This window comes from Pyrgilauda ruficollis, unplaced genomic scaffold (genome assembly GCF_017590135.1).
Source record: "Pyrgilauda ruficollis isolate IOZ18807 unplaced genomic scaffold, ASM1759013v1 scaffold4, whole genome shotgun sequence".
NCBI lineage: Eukaryota > Metazoa > Chordata > Aves > Passeriformes > Passeridae > Pyrgilauda > Pyrgilauda ruficollis.
Genome location: NW_024525489.1, coordinates 3141912 through 3162146, shown reverse-complemented (window position 1 = coordinate 3162146; position 20235 = coordinate 3141912). Strand labels below are relative to the sequence as shown.

Here is a 20235-nt window from a genome sequence, read left to right as displayed (position 1 = left end):
TCAGGAGGAGGGGGTGCTTCAGGCTCACATCCTGGATCCCAGCACGGCTCAGCTTGTGCTTCACTGGTGTGTGGCCTCAGAGACAACACACAGATAGCTCTATCACAGTAGTTCCTGTAGCAGATTTTCCAGGATTGTGTTTAAGATGACATTAGCTCTATCCACCCTCCTGTGAGGCGAGCTTTTCCCTGTGTGGCTGCTGTGCTCTCCACATCTGCACGGCCATGCGGGATCGCAGCGCCCTCTTCCCTCCCCTGTGCACAGGCCGGCGGTGCTGGACAAGAAAGGAGACCTGGCTACACTCAACGAGGTGGGCTACCAGCTCCGCATCTGACACAGCCGTGCCACGGACTCCAGAGGGCTCCCCGCTGCTGCCGCTGCACTTTACCTGCACTCCCTTGGAAGGAAAAAGGAATGGGACTGTTTTTTAACTTACATACTCTCACAATAAAAGTTTGACCTAGAAAATAGGGGGTAATTTTTTTTTTGGTGGCAGTATTTATTTCAATTTATAGAAAAGGCATCAGTGAAGGGAACCTAAAATCAGATTTGCCAGGGTATGAGATTTTTTTTCTCTCCCATCATGTAGCAGGTGACTTCAGTCATGTGAGTTTCTTCAAATATAATTTCCCAGTACAAGTGTTAATTGAACTTGGCCTTGTGCTGGGTGGTTGCATTGGAGTAACTAACAAATCATATTCTTAGTATTAAGATGTGCTGGGGTGCAGTGCAATTAAAAAAAAATAATATTCACTATTTATCTTTAATTCAGCAATAAAAGCAAGCAGTGAAGAAGTGGCATAAGTTTTTAAAGTATCAATATTACCTCACTAGACTTAATAGATATGCAAAACTGTCAGTATTATTGTTTTCTAACCAATTTGTACTGTTTCCCGGCATTACTGGGAGTATTAAAACAGCACTGGATGTTTTACTGCCACCTGTATTATTATTTTCTGCATGTTGCCGAAAGATGTTAAGTAATAGTAATATGCAATTGTATTCTTAACACTGACATCTTGTTAGGCAAGATACGAGGTTTGGGGTTTTTTAAATTATGATAATTGATGAATAATGAATTTTTAAACTTTCATAATTTTTTTGTACTTTTGTCACAAGCTTTTAGTCTTTCTGAACTATACCGCTGAAGCACAAAACACAGAGATTGCTGTTTTGTAGAGACAAGTCAGCTTTTTTCTCATATATGTAGTACCTGGAATAATGGAAAAACTGTGGGAATTGCTAACCTGAGTCCATGTGCTTTTCTTTCCACATTTACGTGCATATTTGAACCTTGTCTTTGAAAGGCTGAGCAGTCTCTGATGGTGATGCCTTGAAACCTTGTATTATATCAGGCATGGCAGGCTGAAGTTAAGCCTTCTGCTGTGCTGTGCAGGGAGTTTTCCTGCATGTGTTGTAGTAACTACTGCTTAGTCAGACTTGAATAAGGAAGTGTGACTGAAATAGATGAAAATCAAGCTTGTCTGCTTCCTCCCTGCTCAGTTGTTTTGTTGTAAGACTTGGCTAAGGACCTGTGATGGACAGCAGTGTTCTCAAGTGACGCGGTAAGACTCACTGGGGTCCACCATTCGACTTAGTGAAGTTCTCTGGAAGCATTTGAGTGCTGCATTCCTGGAAATGTTTCACTAGGTGCCTAAATATAAACTGGATTATTGTACATGTCCAGCCTCTACCCTTTGTGCTGTGCTCATAGATGATGCTGCCATGGGCCTGGTGTACCTCCCCTCCTGGGCACTTACTTTTTTGGGATCTCGATGAAGATGGATGCTGTTACAGACTGACAGTAATGCTTATTCAAATGGAATGATTCAAGCTCCTAGAACATTTCCATCAGCCAGAAAAGGAATGAATATAGAAGGAAAGAACTGCTAGTTCACAGACCTCATTGCTCAAAAAAACTGAATTTCACCTGCCTAGGACAGGAAGAAAAACCAAGACCCAGCAACTCTCTACAGCCAATGAAAGGCTTTCTACTAATTAAGACTTCAGAAGCTCTAAAAAGAAAACTTTTTGAAAGTGTGACACCTCTTTATCCAAGTTTACCATATCAATAACAGGAGGGCCTTTCCCATCCCTCCTTCTCTAAACTTTTCCACTCCTGTGTTCACAGTAAGATTTTTTTTGGTTAAGGAGTGAAGCTGAAGAGAGGGAAATACTCTTTTGGTAGAAATTCTTGTGTGATTTGACATCAGCTGCAGAGTTTTGGTTTAAAACTTTGTGCTGCCCAGTGTTTTGTGACCTAAATAATTTTTTTAAATGACTTCTCATGGATAAAATGATGTGGAAAAACTTTTTATCAGCTGTATCCTATAGCACAATGTTATCTGATAGGTTGCAACTTTTTTTCTATGAAACTATGGTTTACTTCAGCTCAAATAATGGTTGTATATAGTTTCTACCCTTGTCCAGCACACTTTGGTTTCTCTTAACTGATACTGAAGCTTTTTAATGCTGTAGAGGTGTGTTGACAAATTGCTTTTAGTCCTTGTTTAAAGTTCTGCTGAAATACTCTCTTGAAACTTGCTTATGATGGCATTTGTCTTAAGTGTGGTTCAAGTGACAACAAAGTGGTCAAATAGTGTAGAAAAACTTGCATGACTTTTTGGGCTTTTTCTCATCACTTGTATATGCACAGCATGAAACTTCAATAAAAGTATCATGGTAGTCTTTTTTTTTTTTTATGACTCATGTGCAGTTTTTTTTGTTTTTGCTCTTAACAAGGGTTGCTCCAAAGGGTTAGCTGTAATGTGGGTGTACCCAGAAATTTTTTGCCTGTATCTAAGTATGCTGGCATCTATGACATTACACAGATGCTTGAAACCAGACAGGAGCCAGAATCAAACAGGTTGTCATCCTCAGCATCAACCTCACTGTTAATAGGTAGAAGAAATTTACAACTACTATGTTCAATTACAACTACCTATGACTATGACCAAAGTCAAATTTTCAGCAATGTAAGCTGAATGTTTTGGCAGGTGCTTATATTTTGTAATGGACTGAGGAGCTTCTTTAATTGCAGTTGTCTGCAGTCTGGGAAAGGCAACACAGGTGAAAATTCCACAAGTGCTTCTGGGAGACAAGTGTGTCTGAATGGGTGCAGGTTTTCCAGCACTACACTGAAAGACAATTCTGTTACTTCCAAGTTGGTTCAACATACACATCCATGTGTTGTTTGATCAAGTTACAAGATTTGTTTCCAGCCCCTCTACATTTCCTATTCAGGCAGCCTAGTGGTTTTTTAATTACTTTGTAAATTATATTTTATACAGAATGTTTAGAGTGCACAGTGAGAGTAAATATAAAACCATGATAATTTAATAACCTCAGGATCTGTCATTTTAAGACAGAACCTGGGCTTTTTAATAACTAAATGGAAAAAAAACCCCACCCTATCACCAGCTGTTCAATATGTATGAAACCTCAAGATGTCAAGGGCTAATTTTTTTGCTCCTGCATAGATCAGTAAAGTTTCCTGTGATGTGGTGTGCTCATTAAGCTTAACTTTATTTCAGATTCTTTAAAAAAGATTTCAGTGAATGCTACCTAGATATAAGCCCTCAGAATTTTAAGCAGCAAATTCTTAAAGAATAAGTATTTGCCTATATGACTTTCTTTCTCTGAAAGTTCAGTCTTGCAGCCTCTGCACTGACAACACTGAGTAAATTCCTTTGCAGAAGTATTAAGATGGAAGTGTCCACAAAGCACCTTTGTAGTAAAACATTATTTCAACTCATAAAATGCTGCAGGCACACAAACACGTTCCCTTTGCTTGAGGAAACACACAGTTCTCAGAATAGTCCTTTTTACTGTGATTTACAATAAAAATCATTTACAACATATTAATTAAAAATAATGCCATTTGGAGTCTGGCACAGATGTTTTCCTTTCTCAAAGAGGAAGCTAATGTAAAATCCTTTTTCTCCCTAAAAGACTTCATAAAGTAAATTAAACATTTTTTTTTTGTTTTAAAAAGGAAGTCCCTTTAGAAAGTCTACTTTACACAACACTAATAAATCAGCATGCAGGAACACTTATTTGAACCGGACCAGCAGTGCTTGAATGAAGCTTTTAAAAAAATAATAATCATCCCATGAGAGAGAAGGTAAAGGGAACTTTACCTACACCACAAGTCCTTTCAATATTACCGTTCAATAAGCCTGAACTCTGCTAGCAGTGGCAGGTGATCAGAAGAGTTCTTTTCATTGGGAAGACCATTAACAGTCCAAAGATCTTTCTCTGTTAGAAGTGCCAGCCTGCCAAGAAGTCTCAGACCTCCACAAAAAGAATCCTCTGCTCCTGTTAGAAAAAAAACCAACCAAAAGGCAATGTTTATCAGTGTGGGTAAAATATTACATGTTCATATAGATGTAGAAGGAGGAAAACAGTATGGCAGCAATAATGCACAGTTGTTAGTGTTCCATGCAAAATCACCAATACAACAGTTCAGAAATTCTTTTACAACTCAAAACAGTTTCATCAGTAGAGCTCAAAGTATTCAGAAGGACACTATTTTGTGGAGGGGTAAATAGAAATAAAAAGGAAAATGCATTTATTTGTCCATTGTAACTCCCCTGAAAAAGCCTCATATAATCCAGTCCATTACTTTGGACAACAGCTGACACTTGTGAAGGTAAGCATCTTTTTAGAGCTACTGGTTCACATAACATTTTATTTCTGTATCCTCAAGCACACAGTTCCCCAGCAGGCAGGTCATATGGACACTTTTGCTCATAAGGGTGAAGGTATTCTAGCTTTCTGTTCCCTTTCATCATAAGCAAGGGATCTCCATTATCTCCTGCTACCTATTCCTGTAACTGCCTAAGAAATCCACCCCCACCTCCTTCCCCAGATGAAACACCACACTGCTCATGCAAGAGTGAACATGACTCAAGCCTTGCAATTACTGCACAATTACACAGAATGGATTGGGTTGGAAGGGATGCTAGGGATCATCAAGTTCTGACCCACTTGCCATGGGCAGGTAACACTTTCCACTAGACTGTGTTGCTCAGAGCTCCATCCAGCCTGACCTTGGACACTTGCACAGATAGAGCAGCGTTGGTCCCAATACTGATCCCTGAGAAATGCCACTTTTCTCCACCTGGACTTTAAAGCATTGATGGCAACTGTTTGTTTCCAGCCAATTCATGGAGTGGTGCAGCCACCAAATTAATCTCTCCAGCTGCTGGGCAGGACCATGTCAAATGCGTTGCACAAGGTAGATATTCAGTTGTTCTTCCCTTTTCTACAATTTTCTACAATTATTGCCCCTCAAGGCCACTAGATTTGTCAGTCATGATTTGCCCATCATCAAAGAGCAACCAGCTTTTTCAGCTCAGGTGGAGAAATTCCACTGAGATCCTTCCATGATGTGTAAAATTTAGATTTCCTGAGCTATGTATTCAAGTTGGACAACTACTCAGCAACCTTACCTACTGCTTTTAGAGTGCAGAGATGATCCTGGGCAAGTTGAGTGCTTTCAGGACCAGCACAAACTGCAGCTGTAACTTTTGACAGAAATAGTTTCTGTGTGAAAGTTCTCAGCAAATTCAGAACTTCCTGGCTTGCCCTGGTACTGGCTTCCCAAAGAGATACTTTAAAGGACTATCCAGCAACTGCTGAGCTCCTCAGAGAGTTCAACAGCTTCATCCTTTGCCATCTGCCAGCTTTCCAGCCCTTCAACAACCCAGCAGCTGTTTGCTGCTTTAAAGAAAAGCTTTTTTACTGCAAAGATCTCTTGGCAGCTCTAGAGCACATATCCACCAGGTCTTGAGACAAATTTATCATTTGGGACAGCACCTGCATATCTACAAAGGAGCAGTGTGTTGCCACAGAGAGCTTGGTCTGCATGCAGTGGTTAATGTCATTTAGTACACTCAGCAAAACTGTGCCCTGCAGGACTTAGGTAGATACTGAACCCTGGTTACAGGAAATCCTGAATACCAAACCAAATATCTGGATAAACATGACAGAATAAAGCATGAATATTTTAAAATAAAACCCTTTAAATGGAAAAAAACAATCTGTGAGCCTAGACCACATTTAAAATTCACTTGTACAGACACTGGCAGCTTTAAATACAGAGGCCCAGGTCATTAGAAAACTGAAAATCCAAACCAGGCTTAATTTCTAAGAGCTCATGAATAAAAACTGTACTAGTTTAAAGTAGTTGGAAAATTCAAGTTTGGTTCCATTCTGTACTCTGATGTAGGAACAATCTATTTGAAAAACAAGTCCAAAAAGAAAAAAGTGCTGTATCTCTGCTGAAGCAACGATGGTGCTGATGATGCAAAAAATATATAATGATGGTGCAAAAAATATATAAACAGGTGAACTAGGATTAAATTTTGTGCAGAGATGCACTCTGCAATCACACAGCACTGCATTAAATCACATGGCATTCCAAAGTCATTTAAATACTTCCCATACTGTCGCTTTTCATTCAAAGCTTTTGTATTTGCCATTTTACATTAAGTAGCATTTACTGTGCACATTATGACAAATGAGACTTCTGTGAATCGATTCAATGAATTTTAACAATCTAGTCTCAAGTTACAAGAGATGAAGGTGGTGTTTTCGTTCCACATACTGAAAAAACAGTATTAATTTATAAAAATCAGTGGCACTGTGCAGTGGGAGCAGGAATGGAATCCAGGTTTCTTTGCTCCAAGTTCTGCAGAGACATTTATGTGCTAGCACTGCACTGATGTTTGACGGCACAAAACACAGAACTCACGAGGGCATGGAAAGCAAACTGCTCAGAAGCACCCATGGAGCGAATCCCAGAGCAGTAAAGCTTGGAGAAACACTGTGATACCTATCACAAAATTCCCACAGAGGTACCGCGACTTTCTTGCACCATCTGGTGACTTTTAGCTGCAACTGCAAACCAGAGAGTGACAGCTGGGCCTGTGCCAGTGACCGTGCTCAGAGCAAAGGCCAAGAGTCTGTTACTTGGCAGAAATTACTGCAAGACAAGCTGAGAAGTAAATTGCCAGGAAACGGTTCCTTTATCAGTTTTAATGCACATCACAAATTGCTGTTCACCATTGTGTTGATCAGGTGATTGGGAATACTGCCTTGCCGTAGGTCTGGCCTGCATTACTGACAGCAGTACTTCTCAGGTGCTACTTCCACTGCTGCTTTCCTGTACCTCCAGCTTGTCTCCATGCTGAGACAGGAACTACAGAGATGTTCAGTCAGATGAAAAGGTTGTAGTGCCCTGTGTGGCACTACAAGTCCAGCTGTGATGAGCAGACAAGGTCAGCCACGTTTCTCAGGTAACACCTGACATTCAAAGCACTACCACAAACCTGTGAGGAACTTCACATGGATGAAATCATCACTACACTCCTCTTAAAACACCAAACAAATATTCTTGTTTAGCATTTATGAAAATTAAAAGTTGGTTTCCTTACCTGGCTGGTCAACAGTATCATCATTTGCTGCAGAATAGAAAATATAATCCACAGTGACAGCACTTCGGGAATGACAAGTTGTCACTTCTGGTATCCCAGTTTCAGGGAAGTAATGAGAATACACTGAAGACAATTTAAAATGGTGCCGCAATTTCGAAGACAACCTAAAGATACATCAAAGAAAAGAATTTTATTTTCTTGCATTATCAAGAAGGAATAAGCAATGAAGAAATACCAAATAGTTCCTGCTTACAAACAAAATGAATTATCTGGATATGCAAACTAGTGTTTCTCTCCTGGAAACCATCCCACAGCCTTTTGTGTGAGACGCCTAAAACTCTGAAGCAAAATGCAGGCAGCATTTTCAAGTAAAATTGCTGATGAGAACTGGCATAGCTGACACTTTACTTATAGATAGCTTTTAACTCCATATACATTCTGTAAGCATTCATATGTCCTCACTCAGCAATCTCTCCCTGACACGCAGGCAAAAATATCCCTGAAAGCAACTCATATGAAAGCAATAAAACACAAACTCATCTAACCAGACCCTTCAGCATAAACAGAAATTCAGTTTTAGTCGTTTTTTCCTCCCCCAAGCTAGAGGTATCAAATTCCAAGTTAGGCTATGCTTAAGTCTTTCCTCCACTCAGGGTCCCATTTTCTGTCTCACCATGATTTGTCTTTTCAGTTCAGCCCATCTTGTCTCACCTGTCTTTTCAATCTTGAAAGCAAACTCTAAAACTGCACCTTTCAGCAAAAGAACTCCTGTCTCTCAGACATTTGCTTCCATCATCTCTACAAATCATCCATCCCTCAGCTGTACCTGCCTCATCCTGCATTTTAAACCTAGGCTGCAATGTGTTCTGATTGAAATCCAAGCAATTAAAAAAAAATTTTTAAAAATCAGCACGTTACCTTGCCTGATTCAGAGCAGAGACAAACATGCCAGTTGGTATAACACAGACAAGTAGTGATTTCTGCTTTTGTTACATGACATCCCTTTTAAGATGAGGGAGAAAAGCACTGTAAGAAGCATTCAGCATGCTATAGTTTTAAACCATAGCATAGGGCTTCCTGTTTGTTATTTACTTCTTCTCTCAGAAATACCATGGCACCTTTTTTATCACCAAGAGTTCTAATATGACTATCTGCAGTGATACCAAGATCTCATTTCTGGTAAGAAATAGCTGACTTGGAGCCTATCATCCCATACATACATTTAGGGCAATTTCCTTCTTCTATGCCTTACTTTATATGCCTTTACCAGTTTGGTAAATGCAAATATATTCTTGCTTTCAAAAAGCCATTACATCTTCCTCCTCAGCATTCTAGCCATGGCTTCCTCCTTCTGAGTGAAAGTTGTATTGCCAAATCCATAATACTCCACATTTCTCAGACTCAAAGAACTTAAATACTCCCACAGAACTCATGACAAGGAAGATTTTATGACCTTTCCAGTTCCGTTCCCTACTTCCTCCCAGTTTCACACTGTATTATAGGATTTTATACATCCATAAACCAGTGTAGCAAAAACAATAAAAAGAGAGAGAAGTACCAATACTTTAGCAGCTGGACAACATTGTCTTATTTTTTCCTCTCCCACTTTTAAAAACATGGCTTCTGCAACTGGACTGAAGTTTCCATGTTTCTTGCAATGTCCCTACAGAGTCTGATGTTCTGTTTATGTCAAGAAGAGACAAAAAATGCCAGAAGCATTCTTTTAATGAGCAGACAGAAAGTACCCTCTAAACAGCACTGATACCTCAGCCCTGCATTCTGAAAAAATATCTGCAAGTTCCTGGAAGAACACACATTACATTATTGCCAGTTCTAGTCTTTTGCTGTCTGATCAGCTTTTTCATGTTTAAATGAACAATGTTTTTGCCAAAAAGGCAGATGGGGTTGGGTGATCATCAGGTATTGACAGCTGGAATCAGATATAAATTTGGTCTAAAACCAAAACCAACCCCCACGTAACCAGCCAAGGGCTTCCACATTTTTCCCCAATACATACTTTTCAGATGCTATTACAATCTCCTGAGTGTTGTCTGGTTTTGCTGCTTCCAATTTTTCTCCTGGAAAATAAAAATAAATTCAATTTATATTTAAAATAGAATATAAGTGAGACTAATGCTGAAGAGCTAGAGAAAAGCTACAGTAAAAAAAAAAAGGTATCTTTAAGTACACTTATTTTTTTTTCCATCTGGCAAGATACAATTCACCAAGATGGATTAAATTCTTCTTTTCTATTAGTAACATCCCCTCTAAAGACTCTTTTATATTATGTCCCATTAATTTCAAATTGTTTTTTCCGTCAAAGGAAAAAATAGTGGATGAAAGATGTAGCCATACTCAGCAAGGAATCACTTGCTTTTCCCAACTGTTCCATGAAGTGCCAACACTGTAATTCATAAACACTGAGGCAGAATGCAGGTCCACACTATGTCCATGTGCTGCATTCCTTCCCCTCCCTTTCCCAATCACAGCACAGCTGGCTTTCAGGATGCAAACACAGGAGCTTAAACACTGCACACCAATTTCCTGAAGGGAATTTCGAACTATTATCTTATAAAGATTCAAATTTGCAAAGTTTATAAATAAATCACTTTACACTCCAATGAGCCCAACAAGAAATTTCTGTAACCTCAAGACTCACTGTTTTTCCCCCAGTAAAACAGAATGTATGGTTTTCAGTACTAGCTCAATAGTACTTTCAAAGGCTCACAAAAATTCATTAATTCAAAAACTGACCTGCATTTTCTTCCTTTTGTTGCTGTTTTATTTCATATACACAGTTTTGTGAAATACCTAATTTTTTTGGCCAAATTGGAATAGGTAAGATTCTTTGTCCCCTTGGAAACTGTTCTTGTCCAGAGACCTGAGAAAGACAAGAAGTTTTTTTTTCAGACAAACCAAACAAACCTGAAATAAGTGAACATTTTTTGTCAAGTTTAAGGAAAAAGGCCCAGCCCCTTGGAATAATTATAATGAGTCAAATCCCTGTAAAAATAACACCCTTTATGTACATCCACTCTGTTTGTCTGTAACAAGTTCTTTGCAGGTACCCAGTTTTTCCAGATGGTTCTTGTGATACTGAGACACTTCTAAGGACACTTTTAGCAATGTGACAGCACTGGCTAAGCATACCGAGCTACCCAGCACACACTTCAGCTGCAGGATGCTGATCCTTCTGAGAGCAAGTCAAGTCAAATGGCGGCTTGAATCAAGTCCCCACTAGCAAAGAACACCCAGGGCTATTTTTTTTGTTTCCTCATTTTATGCAGTTCAGTCACTCCTATTACATAGCATGTGACACATCCAACAGCTGCATACAAGAGCTCACAACAAGACATCTTTTAACATGAAACAGTTGAGATTCAGCATCTAATTGCAGCTTTGCTTTTACAATTACTGTAGCCACCAAGTTTATCTACAGTAAGAGTCATCTTCCCACAGAGAACACAGTAGGTTTTTGATTAAGTGGTTATTTTATCCTACTTAAAGTCTGGGACACTTAAACACAGTGATAAAATCATCCAAACACAGTGATACAATCGTTCTGTGGATTCACTAAATTTCAGGAATGATTGTTGGTGAGTTTTTCTTTTCAGAATGCTGGGAGAGGACACAATATTCCCTAAGGCACAGCTAATATATCCAAGCTTATTTAACCGCAATAACTTTTGCTTTGCAGGCTGCTGACAGGGCACCAAGAGAGGCATTGCAATGGAAACAATCACATCACCACCCAAATACTTCTCGTTAATCAGCATTAACCATTTTTTGGTGAGACATGAGAAGCACAGCCTACCTTCCCTATAGCAAGTCCTTCATAATTTAACTTTCCTTCCTTTATAAATCTGTACAATGGAGAGCCAGGAACAGAATTGAAGTCCCCACAGATGATAATTGGGCAGAAAGAGCCATCCTTCTGAGGGGCAACACTGGCAATCTCTGCCAGGAGCATTGCAAGCTGGGTCAGTTTGATGTCTCCTCTCCTTGGGTTGTACAGCAGGTGTGTATTGGCAATACAGATGGCAGCACTGGCTTTACAGTGAAATCTGGGTTGCAGCAGCAACACCAGTCCAACGTTGTCCCTGTCCAAGAGTGGGATATCACGGCGAAAAAATTCCACTGGCTTTGAGGAAATCAGGCTAAATTTGGAAGTTTTGAAGCAAATGGCACAGCCATCAGGTTTTCTGCCTGTCCTCATTTTATACTCACAGTGATATCCTGCAAGAAAGGCAATTAAGAATATAAAATACTATTGTATAAATAGAGATTTTAAAACAAACAAAAAATCAGAAAGATCTCATGCTGCTTTTCTCACATCAGTCAACCCACAGTCTGAAGCACCAAAGTCTGTATGAAGTCTAATCACAGACTTATTATTAATTAGACTAAGTCTAATCTTAGCTGAGGTGAGGCAGGACAGGAAATGTGGTCCAATATGTTACGCAATGTGTAAACATCTACATACTCTAAGATACTAGTCATGTTCTTATCTCCTCATCTGGGAAAAAACCCAAGCCAAAACAACAAAGAAACCCCCACAAGGCACATAGAAGTGGCCTAGTGCATTGAAGTTTTTTCTGGATGCTGCAAGAATGGCTTAGGAGTAATACCAGTGAAGCATTACCAATCAAAAGCCTTGATCATGCTAAGTCATTACACAATGTCTAAAATTATTCATGGAACAAAGGTCTCAAATGTATTTACGTAATTATGCAATTATCCAGTGAGCAGCAAATTGCAAGCTTTCACCAAGGAAACAGAGACACTTATAAAATGACAACACTGGAGTTCAAACAAGTCCATCTAGAAATAGTGATTTGCCAGTTTTTTCATTTTATGTAGAGGTGATTTAAACAAGACGGTATCTATGTAAGGAAAAAAATTTAGACCTTGAAACAGTATCTAGTTTTTGCCATTTTAAAATGTTCTCTGCCCTGCCCAGACCATATGAAGTCATGAAGTGCCCACTTAGTGAAGTAGGGTGAGTTGATTTGAGCCTACACCAGTGCTGGAACAAGGGATTCCCATTCCCCTCTCCAAGATTCAGGTCATGTTGCTCCTGCCACTTGTTGTGGCACTTAGTGCTAACTCAGTAAGCCAACAGAAACTAACCCAGAAAAATAAAATTAGTCTGGACAGTATTCTGCTGGACTGGTGGATTTCACTAGTGAGGGCCAGAACTAGCCCAGTATAAGGGGCACGACATGCACCTGGGAGTTAGGGATGGGGAAAGGAAGAGCTAAAGCAAGCGTCACATCCTCCTGCACCGTAGTTACAAGCTCGCTTGCTCCCACAAGCCTGGTCTCCCAGTGTTGTTTCATGTTTCAAGTGGATTTCAATCAGTACTGCCATTACTCTCTTCTTTGCAAACACTCAATTCTAGGAGCTAGACTACCTCAACCAACCAAAAAAGAAAAAAGTATCAGTCCAGTGCTGCTCCTTGACCATGTCCTTCTGGCATCAGACAAGAACCACTGCCAGGATGGAAGTGGGACCCTGGCACTGGAAGGTGGTGCAGGGCATAAAAGATTTAGATCAGTTTAAACCACCATGGAATCAATCCTTAGCAACACATCCCTTCCATAAAATCACAAGTCTATTCAGACTGACTGACAGCACTTGTATAAAAACTTAATGAATATATACTGACCATGGATAACATTTAGTGCTAATACGTGGAAGGTTTCAAGGCACAAAAAACCATCCCCTTGAAGAGCTTCCCAACAAGAATACTGGTAAAAAAAAATTAAGGTGGTTTCAAGAGAGCACTTGATGAATTAGTAAAAGAGGATACACAACATTGTTGCATGTGATAGCAGAAGACTTGATTCTATAATCTATAAGAGGGGGTTTTTTTGTTGGTTTTTTTTTTTTTGTTTTTTTGTTTTGTTTTGTTAGGAAACTAGTTCTGAGTTCTCAAAGGGTAACAAGTTACCCCTGCAGGGGAGAAGAGTTTCATCATACCCAGGGATTCCAAACTTGACTTGATCTCTGTTCTATAGTGGTCTTCTTGGACTTCCTGTAAGCAGAGCACCTAAAAGGCAAAGGTTTACAATTAAAATATATTAGTAAGTACATCAACATGTTACTACAGCATATCTCTGATGGCCGATCTGTATAGGTATTAAAAAAAGCAAACTCAAAAGGTTTTTGACTCCATAATCCCACTAAAGAATTCACTCTTCTACAGAAAGCGCTCCCTAAGATTATGAAGAAGGCCCCAATTCCTCATTTTTCAGACAGACATTTTCAGACGTGAGATTCAGTTTAATCTAAATAGTAACTTGCTCCTACATTCTCAGCAGCTCAGGGGAAGGCTCAGGGAGAAGGGATGAAGAGGCAAATGGCATACTACAGGGTGGATAAAGGGCTTCCACATTATAAGAACCTGAACCAAAGATCAAACTCAAAATACTCATTTAAGAGAGTTCACGGAATCACAGGATATTTTGAGTTGGAATGGACCCACAAGGATCACTGAGTCCAACTCTAGCTGTGAGCATCTCTGAGCCTTCCCCCAGCACGCTGCAGAAACATAGCTCTACAGCCACCACTGGGATAAAGGACTGAGCTCCCAAAGGGAAACAAGTTACCCCTGTCGCTGAACTGCAGCAACACATTCCACTTGCCCAGCTGACATTAGCTCATTCAAGGTCTCAAGGGACAGTCAAATCTCAAGTAACATTCTGAAATCTCTGCTTTATTTAAGGTTACAGTTCCAACCAATGAAATAGTTAAAAATCTATGTCCTTTACCAAGAAACTTCTCTGTGGAAAGGACACCTGCATCTACCATGGTCTGAGAGCAGCTGCTCCTGTCAGAAAACTATCCAAGGTATCTCATTGTAAAGATACATGCATACAGGATGTATAGCTTTATTAGGAAGAAAGGAAGAGATTGAAGGGACTTTAATTTCCAGATTCCTGACTATGTACTAACATAACTGCATTTTTCAAATGGTACAAGGCTGGTTTTCTGTGGCTTCCCTAATACAACTACTTTTTTTCAGTACTGTTTTCTGACTCAAACAGGATGGATTCTATCACTGAACTTTTGTTGGTCTGAACAACAATTGAAGCAAAATGTTACTGACTTGACTTCCTGGTTAAGACTTAAAATAATTTGTGTCCTCAAAAACAAACAATAAACTCTACAACCAACCAAAACCACAGAGGTGTTTTTTCATACCCCAGTGCAGAGTAGCAGAATTTGCTACTTCAGTTTATCAGTTCTTAAGAAATATCCACATGCTCATTTTCTACTCACATCTGCATCCAGCTCTTTGATTTCTTGTAGGATGTTGGGAAATCTGTATGTCCAGAATAGCAGTCGCTGCCTGCAGTGTTTGTACAGGTGAGAGTTGTCTTCCAACAAATTCTGTGAGAGGATATTGTAGGACATGACAGTAAAATCAAATGTTGCCTCACTTCCTGTACTGCTTTGGTCAGATCCTTTATTTTTAGCAATTTTCATTGTTTTACTCTGCTGACAGAAATATTCCCAGCGTCTTTTGATGGCTCCTGTTAAAAGCACATGAAGCAGAAAAAAGTTATGTTATAGACCAAATGACTTCTTACTGCTCTTGGAAATCATTCTACTGACAACTATTTGTCCTTCAAATCTCTTAAATAATCCTAAAAGCTTATTCAATTAGCAGTGATTCAGACCCTCTGTTTGAGATGGATAAGCATCAGGATAAAAAAATAAAAATCAAACAAAAAAGCCCCAAAACCCAACCTTAAAATAAACAGCACAAAACCATCATATGCCCTGGATTTCAACTGCTTTGAAACTGGGGAACTGGCATATTCTAAGGAGAGTGTTGCAATCAGACTACATCCCCTGCTCTTGTAGAAGGGCTGCCTAACTGGTGAGCCAAATCAGCCTGTTGGGAGTCTTACACTGCCTTGTGTCACTGCCTCCTCAGCAGATGGTGTACGCTAGTCTGGGATACACTCCTTAGAGCAGCATATGGGCACCTTGTTGATCTCTCTATCCATGGCTAACAAAGGGTTAGGAAGCCATCAGTCACCACTAGCCCCTGTACAGTCTGTAAAACTCAGCCATAAGCTGCAACAGGGTCTACTACAGGAGTCCCAAGACAAATAATGAACCAAATTTTTCTCAGTGAGTTGAGAAATCAAGAAATTAAGTCTCAGAAATACCAAGAACTGCTGAAAAGGCTCCCTTCACCTTTCTGCCATTTTTAATTTCATACTTACTATTAGTAGGAAAATTCATAGTAACATATCTGCCCATCATTAGGCATCCAATTACTTTTTAAGAAATGCATTTCTCCACTTAAATCTCATAGAGATGCTTTTCACCCCTTATATCTGACCTCATCTGAGAGCAAGCTGAGGTCCAGTTATCTGTGCTACAACCAGTGGCAGACTGCAGCTATAGCTCTCACCATCTGTCCTATTTGGGTAGTAATTTTCATTGCTGTGCTTAGATTATTCAGGACTTTACAATGTTTGCAATGAATACAGCAAGTTAAGTTCTGTTTCTGTGGTGGGAGAGAAGCCACGTTGCTCCTCAGCAGGTATCTTTAATTAGCATCACCTTATAAAGGGTGACTGGGAAGGACCAGCATGCCAACCACACTCTCAGATAAAGCTATCTGATAAAAGACAAGCAGGGACTCAGTAATTAAGGCATAAAGCGAAGTCCCTTCCTTTGGCTCCTGAAATGAATATGATGTTTCTAAGCCTTATAGGTAGGTATTTGTGTCCAAAAATTCCTTTGGGATGCTGATAGCATCTATTGCCCTTTTTAGTCATAATAAAATTTCCAGTTTATTTTGCTAAGGAAGTGATTTATTCAAGAAGGCAACAATTTTGACTGTGTCCCTCTATTTGTCTCACACTAGACAAAACTGTAAGTATACACAAGGCTCAGGAAAATATTGGGATGCTATGTGCAAGACTGTATCTGTAACAAGCCAGCACAGATGCTTTGAAGTTTCATGGAATTTTGTTACTAAGCCCAGTAGACAACTCTGCACTTCTTCCTGTGTTTATCTGGATAAGCCCACATGCTGCTTGCTTTGTCAGATGTGATCTGACACAAAACTTGCCAACAAGCCAGTGGCAGAATACAGCTGTAAGAACAAAATCACACAAGCACACCGGAAGCATGTACCATTAAAACTCAGTGCCCTCTTTCTCAGTTTTCTAGGCCACAGATAACACCACTGGTCTGGAAAGAAACCACTTCAGGTCCAGTAGGGTTTATGAGCTCAGATAGAGCACAAGGAATGAAGCTATACAACTGCCAGTCCAGCTCAGCCCTACAGCAAGTCAGCCAAATATTTTTGCTTTCCAGAGCTACCAAGTTAACAGACATGACCTGGTGACAGAGACATGAGAGAGTGTTGTTTGAACCAAGCTCAGGACTCCCCAGGCTGGGCAACCCCTCACACAACTGACTGTGTTCCAAGCACAGCGAACCTAGTTCTGGTAGACTGTTTGACAGCACAAAATACAAGTTTGCAGATTAAACAGCATTACAAAACTGCATCATTTTAGACATGTTTTCCTGAGAGGGGTGCCAAGAAAAGCAGTAACTCAAAAGGAGCAGGCACTACTGCTCATGTCTCTAACTCATTTGTGTATTTAGCATTACAAATAAACATGGCAAATGAGCAAAGAGCATCTTTTACCTTTCTTGCTGCCACATTTTTCTTCTTTCTGTGCTACAGAAAGACAAGATACTTCCTTCTGATTACACAAGTTTGTGTGTTGTTCAGGAGTTGAAGTATCATCCTGGCCACTGAGTCTTCTCTTCTTTGTCAATGGTTCTTCTCCCTCAGATTTCATACTGGGGTTGGGTAGGTGAAAGCAACAACTTTGTGTGTACTTATCAAGATGCCAATTAGAGTTCTGAAATTGTCTCCAAGGTCCAAAAAATGGAGGGAATCTCCAGTTTGCTGAAAAATCAGCTGAAATAGGGAGTGGAAATGAGGCCCAGGGAGGATAGTGTCCGGCCCATCTCATACAGCTGGAAACTGGGCTGTTCAAGGCCAGTATCTGGGAGCCATTCCAGTGGGTGATCCAGTCTCTGCCCAGCCTCTGCACATGGCGGGGCAGCATGGAGTATCTACCAAAAAAGCACAAGTTTCATTACTAGCACACAACTACATCTGCCTGTAGAAAGCCGTGGAGGCAAAGTCATCCTGGTCAGGACTTACAGAAGATTCTCTCTACAAGTTAATGTACACAAGATATTCAAACATTTACATACAAGGTATTTAAACATTTATCTAAATGACATGCAACATGGGACTTTACAAAGTCATCTTGCATCCTTTTCCCCCCCCAGATTTACAAGTGCCATTTAGCATTCAAACCCTATCCGTCTCAGTAAGGATTTAAAATTTATTTTCTGCCTTGTTGAATTCAAGTGTCAGATCTTTCAAGTGCTCAGAGGAATGACCTTTACAAAAGGTAATTTTGCATGCTGCATTAACTTTATCATAAGGCTATTTGTAAGGAATGAGAAGACCACTTTCCTGCAAGCCATCAGAACTTTGGAAAGCCATTGATTTGGCTCAAATCCCAATGCCAACACGACAGGGAAATAAAGGTACTAAGTCTCAAGCCATCACTAGCACCATCGTAAATCTGTATTCTTACTTCTTTTCCAGGAGAGCAAACCACAGGTCAGCAACTAAAGCCAAGAAAAAGGTGGATTTCTTTTTTTTTTTTCTTTAGAAGAAAGAAATCTGTCTCTCAACAAAATCACAGGAAGGAAGGCTTAGTGACAATAGTACCTCAGCTTCCTCCCTGTTTAAATAAGGTATATTTTGAACCTATAAGCAAAAGGTAACAAAGCTTGATATGCTTGAAGTTGTGCTGAAGTGAGAACCTCCCAGCTGCCATTCAGCCGAGCAAATAAGCCGAAATACAGAATCACAGAACATGCTGAGTTGGAAGAGACCCACAAAGATCGTTGAGTTCAAGCCCTGGTCCCGCACAGCACACCCTAAGAGTCACACCATGTGCCCGACAGCATTTTTCAAAGGCTCCCTGAACTCTGTGTGGCTGCCTGGTGCTGCTCCCTGGGGAAGCTGCTGCAGCACCCAGCCACTCTCCGGGTGAAGAACCTTTTTCTAATATCCAGCCTAAACCTTCCCTGACACAACTTCAGGGCATTCCTTCGGGTCCTGTCACTGGGCACCACAGAGCACAGATCAGCGCCTGCCGCTCCTCTTCCCTTCATAAGGAAGTTGCGGACTGCCATGAGGTCTCAGTCTCCTCCAGGCTCCAAATGACCTCGGCCGCCCCTCACATATGTTCCCCGCAAGGATCTTCACCATCTTCATTGCCCTCCTTTGGACACCCTCTAATCGCTAATACAACTTTCAGCAAAACCCGCCTGTCCTGAAATAACCCTTTTCCGCCACAGCGCACCACATGTAGTCCAGCGGACACAAAAACAAAACACCGCCCCGGACATCACAGCATTACTATGGAGCAAAAAGAGGCATCACTCCTTTACAAAAAAACCCCCAAAACACATGCTTTAGAAAAAAGCACTGAGAAATTGCCCCCCGCTAAACCCCGCAGCCCCCCACCCCCAGCAACAGAATGCCCCACGCCGAGCTGCCCTCTGTTTATCGCGGCCCTGCTCGGCCTAATGGCGGGCATTACCACCGGCGCCCCCAGCCCCGGTTACCTCCGGGCGGGCCCGGGCCCCGCTACCGGCCCCGCGCAGCCCCGGCGTCCCCCGAAGGGGTCAGCCCAGGGCAGCGCCAGCTCCGGCCGCCGCGCTCCGGCCGCCCCGCCGCCGCCTCATCCCCCGCACGGGCTGCGGCCGCGCCGCGCCCTCCCGCTCGCTCCTGGGACTTGTAGTCCAAGGGCCGGGCCGGCGGCCATGTTTAGTCCGGGCAGCCGACGCCGGGGCCCGGCCGCTCCGGAGCGCAGCAAAACCTGCGCGTAGGCAGCCGGACTGGGGCTCTCGAAGCGTTTAAATTGAGGTAACGCTGGGCTCGTCCAGTAGTTTCTTCACCCAGAGGGTGGTCGGGCACTGGAAAAGCTCCCCAGGAAAGTGGTCACGGCACCAAGTCTGGCAGAATTCAAGAAGCATTTGGACAACAGTCTCAGGCAAGGTGTGACCCTCGAGAATGTCCTGTGCAGGGCCAGGAGCTGGACTTTGATGATCCTTGTGGATCCCTTCCAACTCAGCGTATTCTGTGATAGTTTCCATAAGTGGTCTCCTCCCTGGGATCACAGTGTGTTCCTGCAGGGTCGAGGGGCCGGGAAAGAGCTGCCGTACATTTCAAGGCGCCATAGCACATTTCTAGGGCAGCAGCACCATGCTTAGTGTTTGCAGAAAAAAACCAAACCCCGTGCACCCAAGCGAGTATTTCAACATTGTCAGGTTTTAAAATGCAGCTGAAGGTGCTCTGCTAGGGAGAGCTGGCCTGAGAGATGGGTGGGAGAGCTGCCTGCCCTGCAGCCCCCGCTGACAGACGCACCGCTGCTTACCAGCTGCAGCAACAATCCTCTGCCTCTGCCGATGTTGCTTGAATAAGCACTTAGAACGCTTTCTAGAGGTCTTCTGAGGACAGTGGAAATGTTCGCCCTGTTTACTGTAAGGAAACGTACCACAATGCATATGAAAATTGTAGTGCTGAATAGTGCAGATGCTGTGCAGGAACTGTAATCAAGTAAAATACCGTTTCTCTGCATTCCTTTTATATCTGTCATAAAAGTGACTTTAAATAACATTTGAAGTTTTCCCAGGAGTGGTGGGGAAGACTGGAATTGAAATA

At 41.4% G+C, this 20235-nt stretch overlaps 2 protein-coding genes across 2 annotated transcripts in view; one reads left to right on the top strand and one right to left on the bottom strand.

The window, feature by feature from the left end:
- The window catches only part of VASH2 (vasohibin 2), a 34546-nt gene extending 31848 nt beyond the window's left edge, over positions 1 to 2698 (top strand). The window contains exon 7 of the mRNA XM_041476911.1: positions 265 to 2698. Within this exon, the coding sequence (XP_041332845.1) occupies positions 265 to 334 (70 nt within the window). The 3' untranslated portion in view covers positions 335 to 2698. The remainder of the gene's footprint in view (positions 1 to 264) is intronic.
- Positions 2699 to 3811: 1113 nt separating this feature from the next.
- ANGEL2 (angel homolog 2) lies at positions 3812 to 19294 on the bottom strand. Its single transcript, XM_041476910.1, has 9 exons — positions 19137 to 19294; positions 17122 to 17558; positions 14724 to 14977; positions 13422 to 13491; positions 11254 to 11675; positions 10194 to 10320; positions 9457 to 9517; positions 7440 to 7603; positions 3812 to 4317 (listed from the first exon to the last, which is right to left on the bottom strand). The coding sequence occupies exons 2-9, from the start codon at positions 17549 to 17551 to the stop codon at positions 4163 to 4165; spliced, it is 1683 nt and encodes a 560-aa protein (XP_041332844.1). The 5' UTR covers positions 17552 to 17558; positions 19137 to 19294; the 3' UTR covers positions 3812 to 4162.
- Positions 19295 to 20235: the final 941 nt, after the last annotated feature.

Bases quoted from the DNA above. Each gene is read 5' to 3' on its own strand.
- ANGEL2 (XM_041476910.1), bottom strand. From the start codon at position 17,551: ATGCTGCCCCGCCATGTGCAGAGGCTGGGCAGAGACTGGATCACCCAC. The intron at 13,492-14,723 runs GTGAGTAGAAAA...TTTGCCTTTTAG, and splicing joins TCAAAGAGCTGGATGCAGAT to GTGCTCTGCTTACAGGAAGT. The intron at 7,604-9,456 runs GTATGTATTGGG...ATGTATCTTTAG, and splicing joins ATTGTAATAGCATCTGAAAA to GTTGTCTTCGAAATTGCGGC.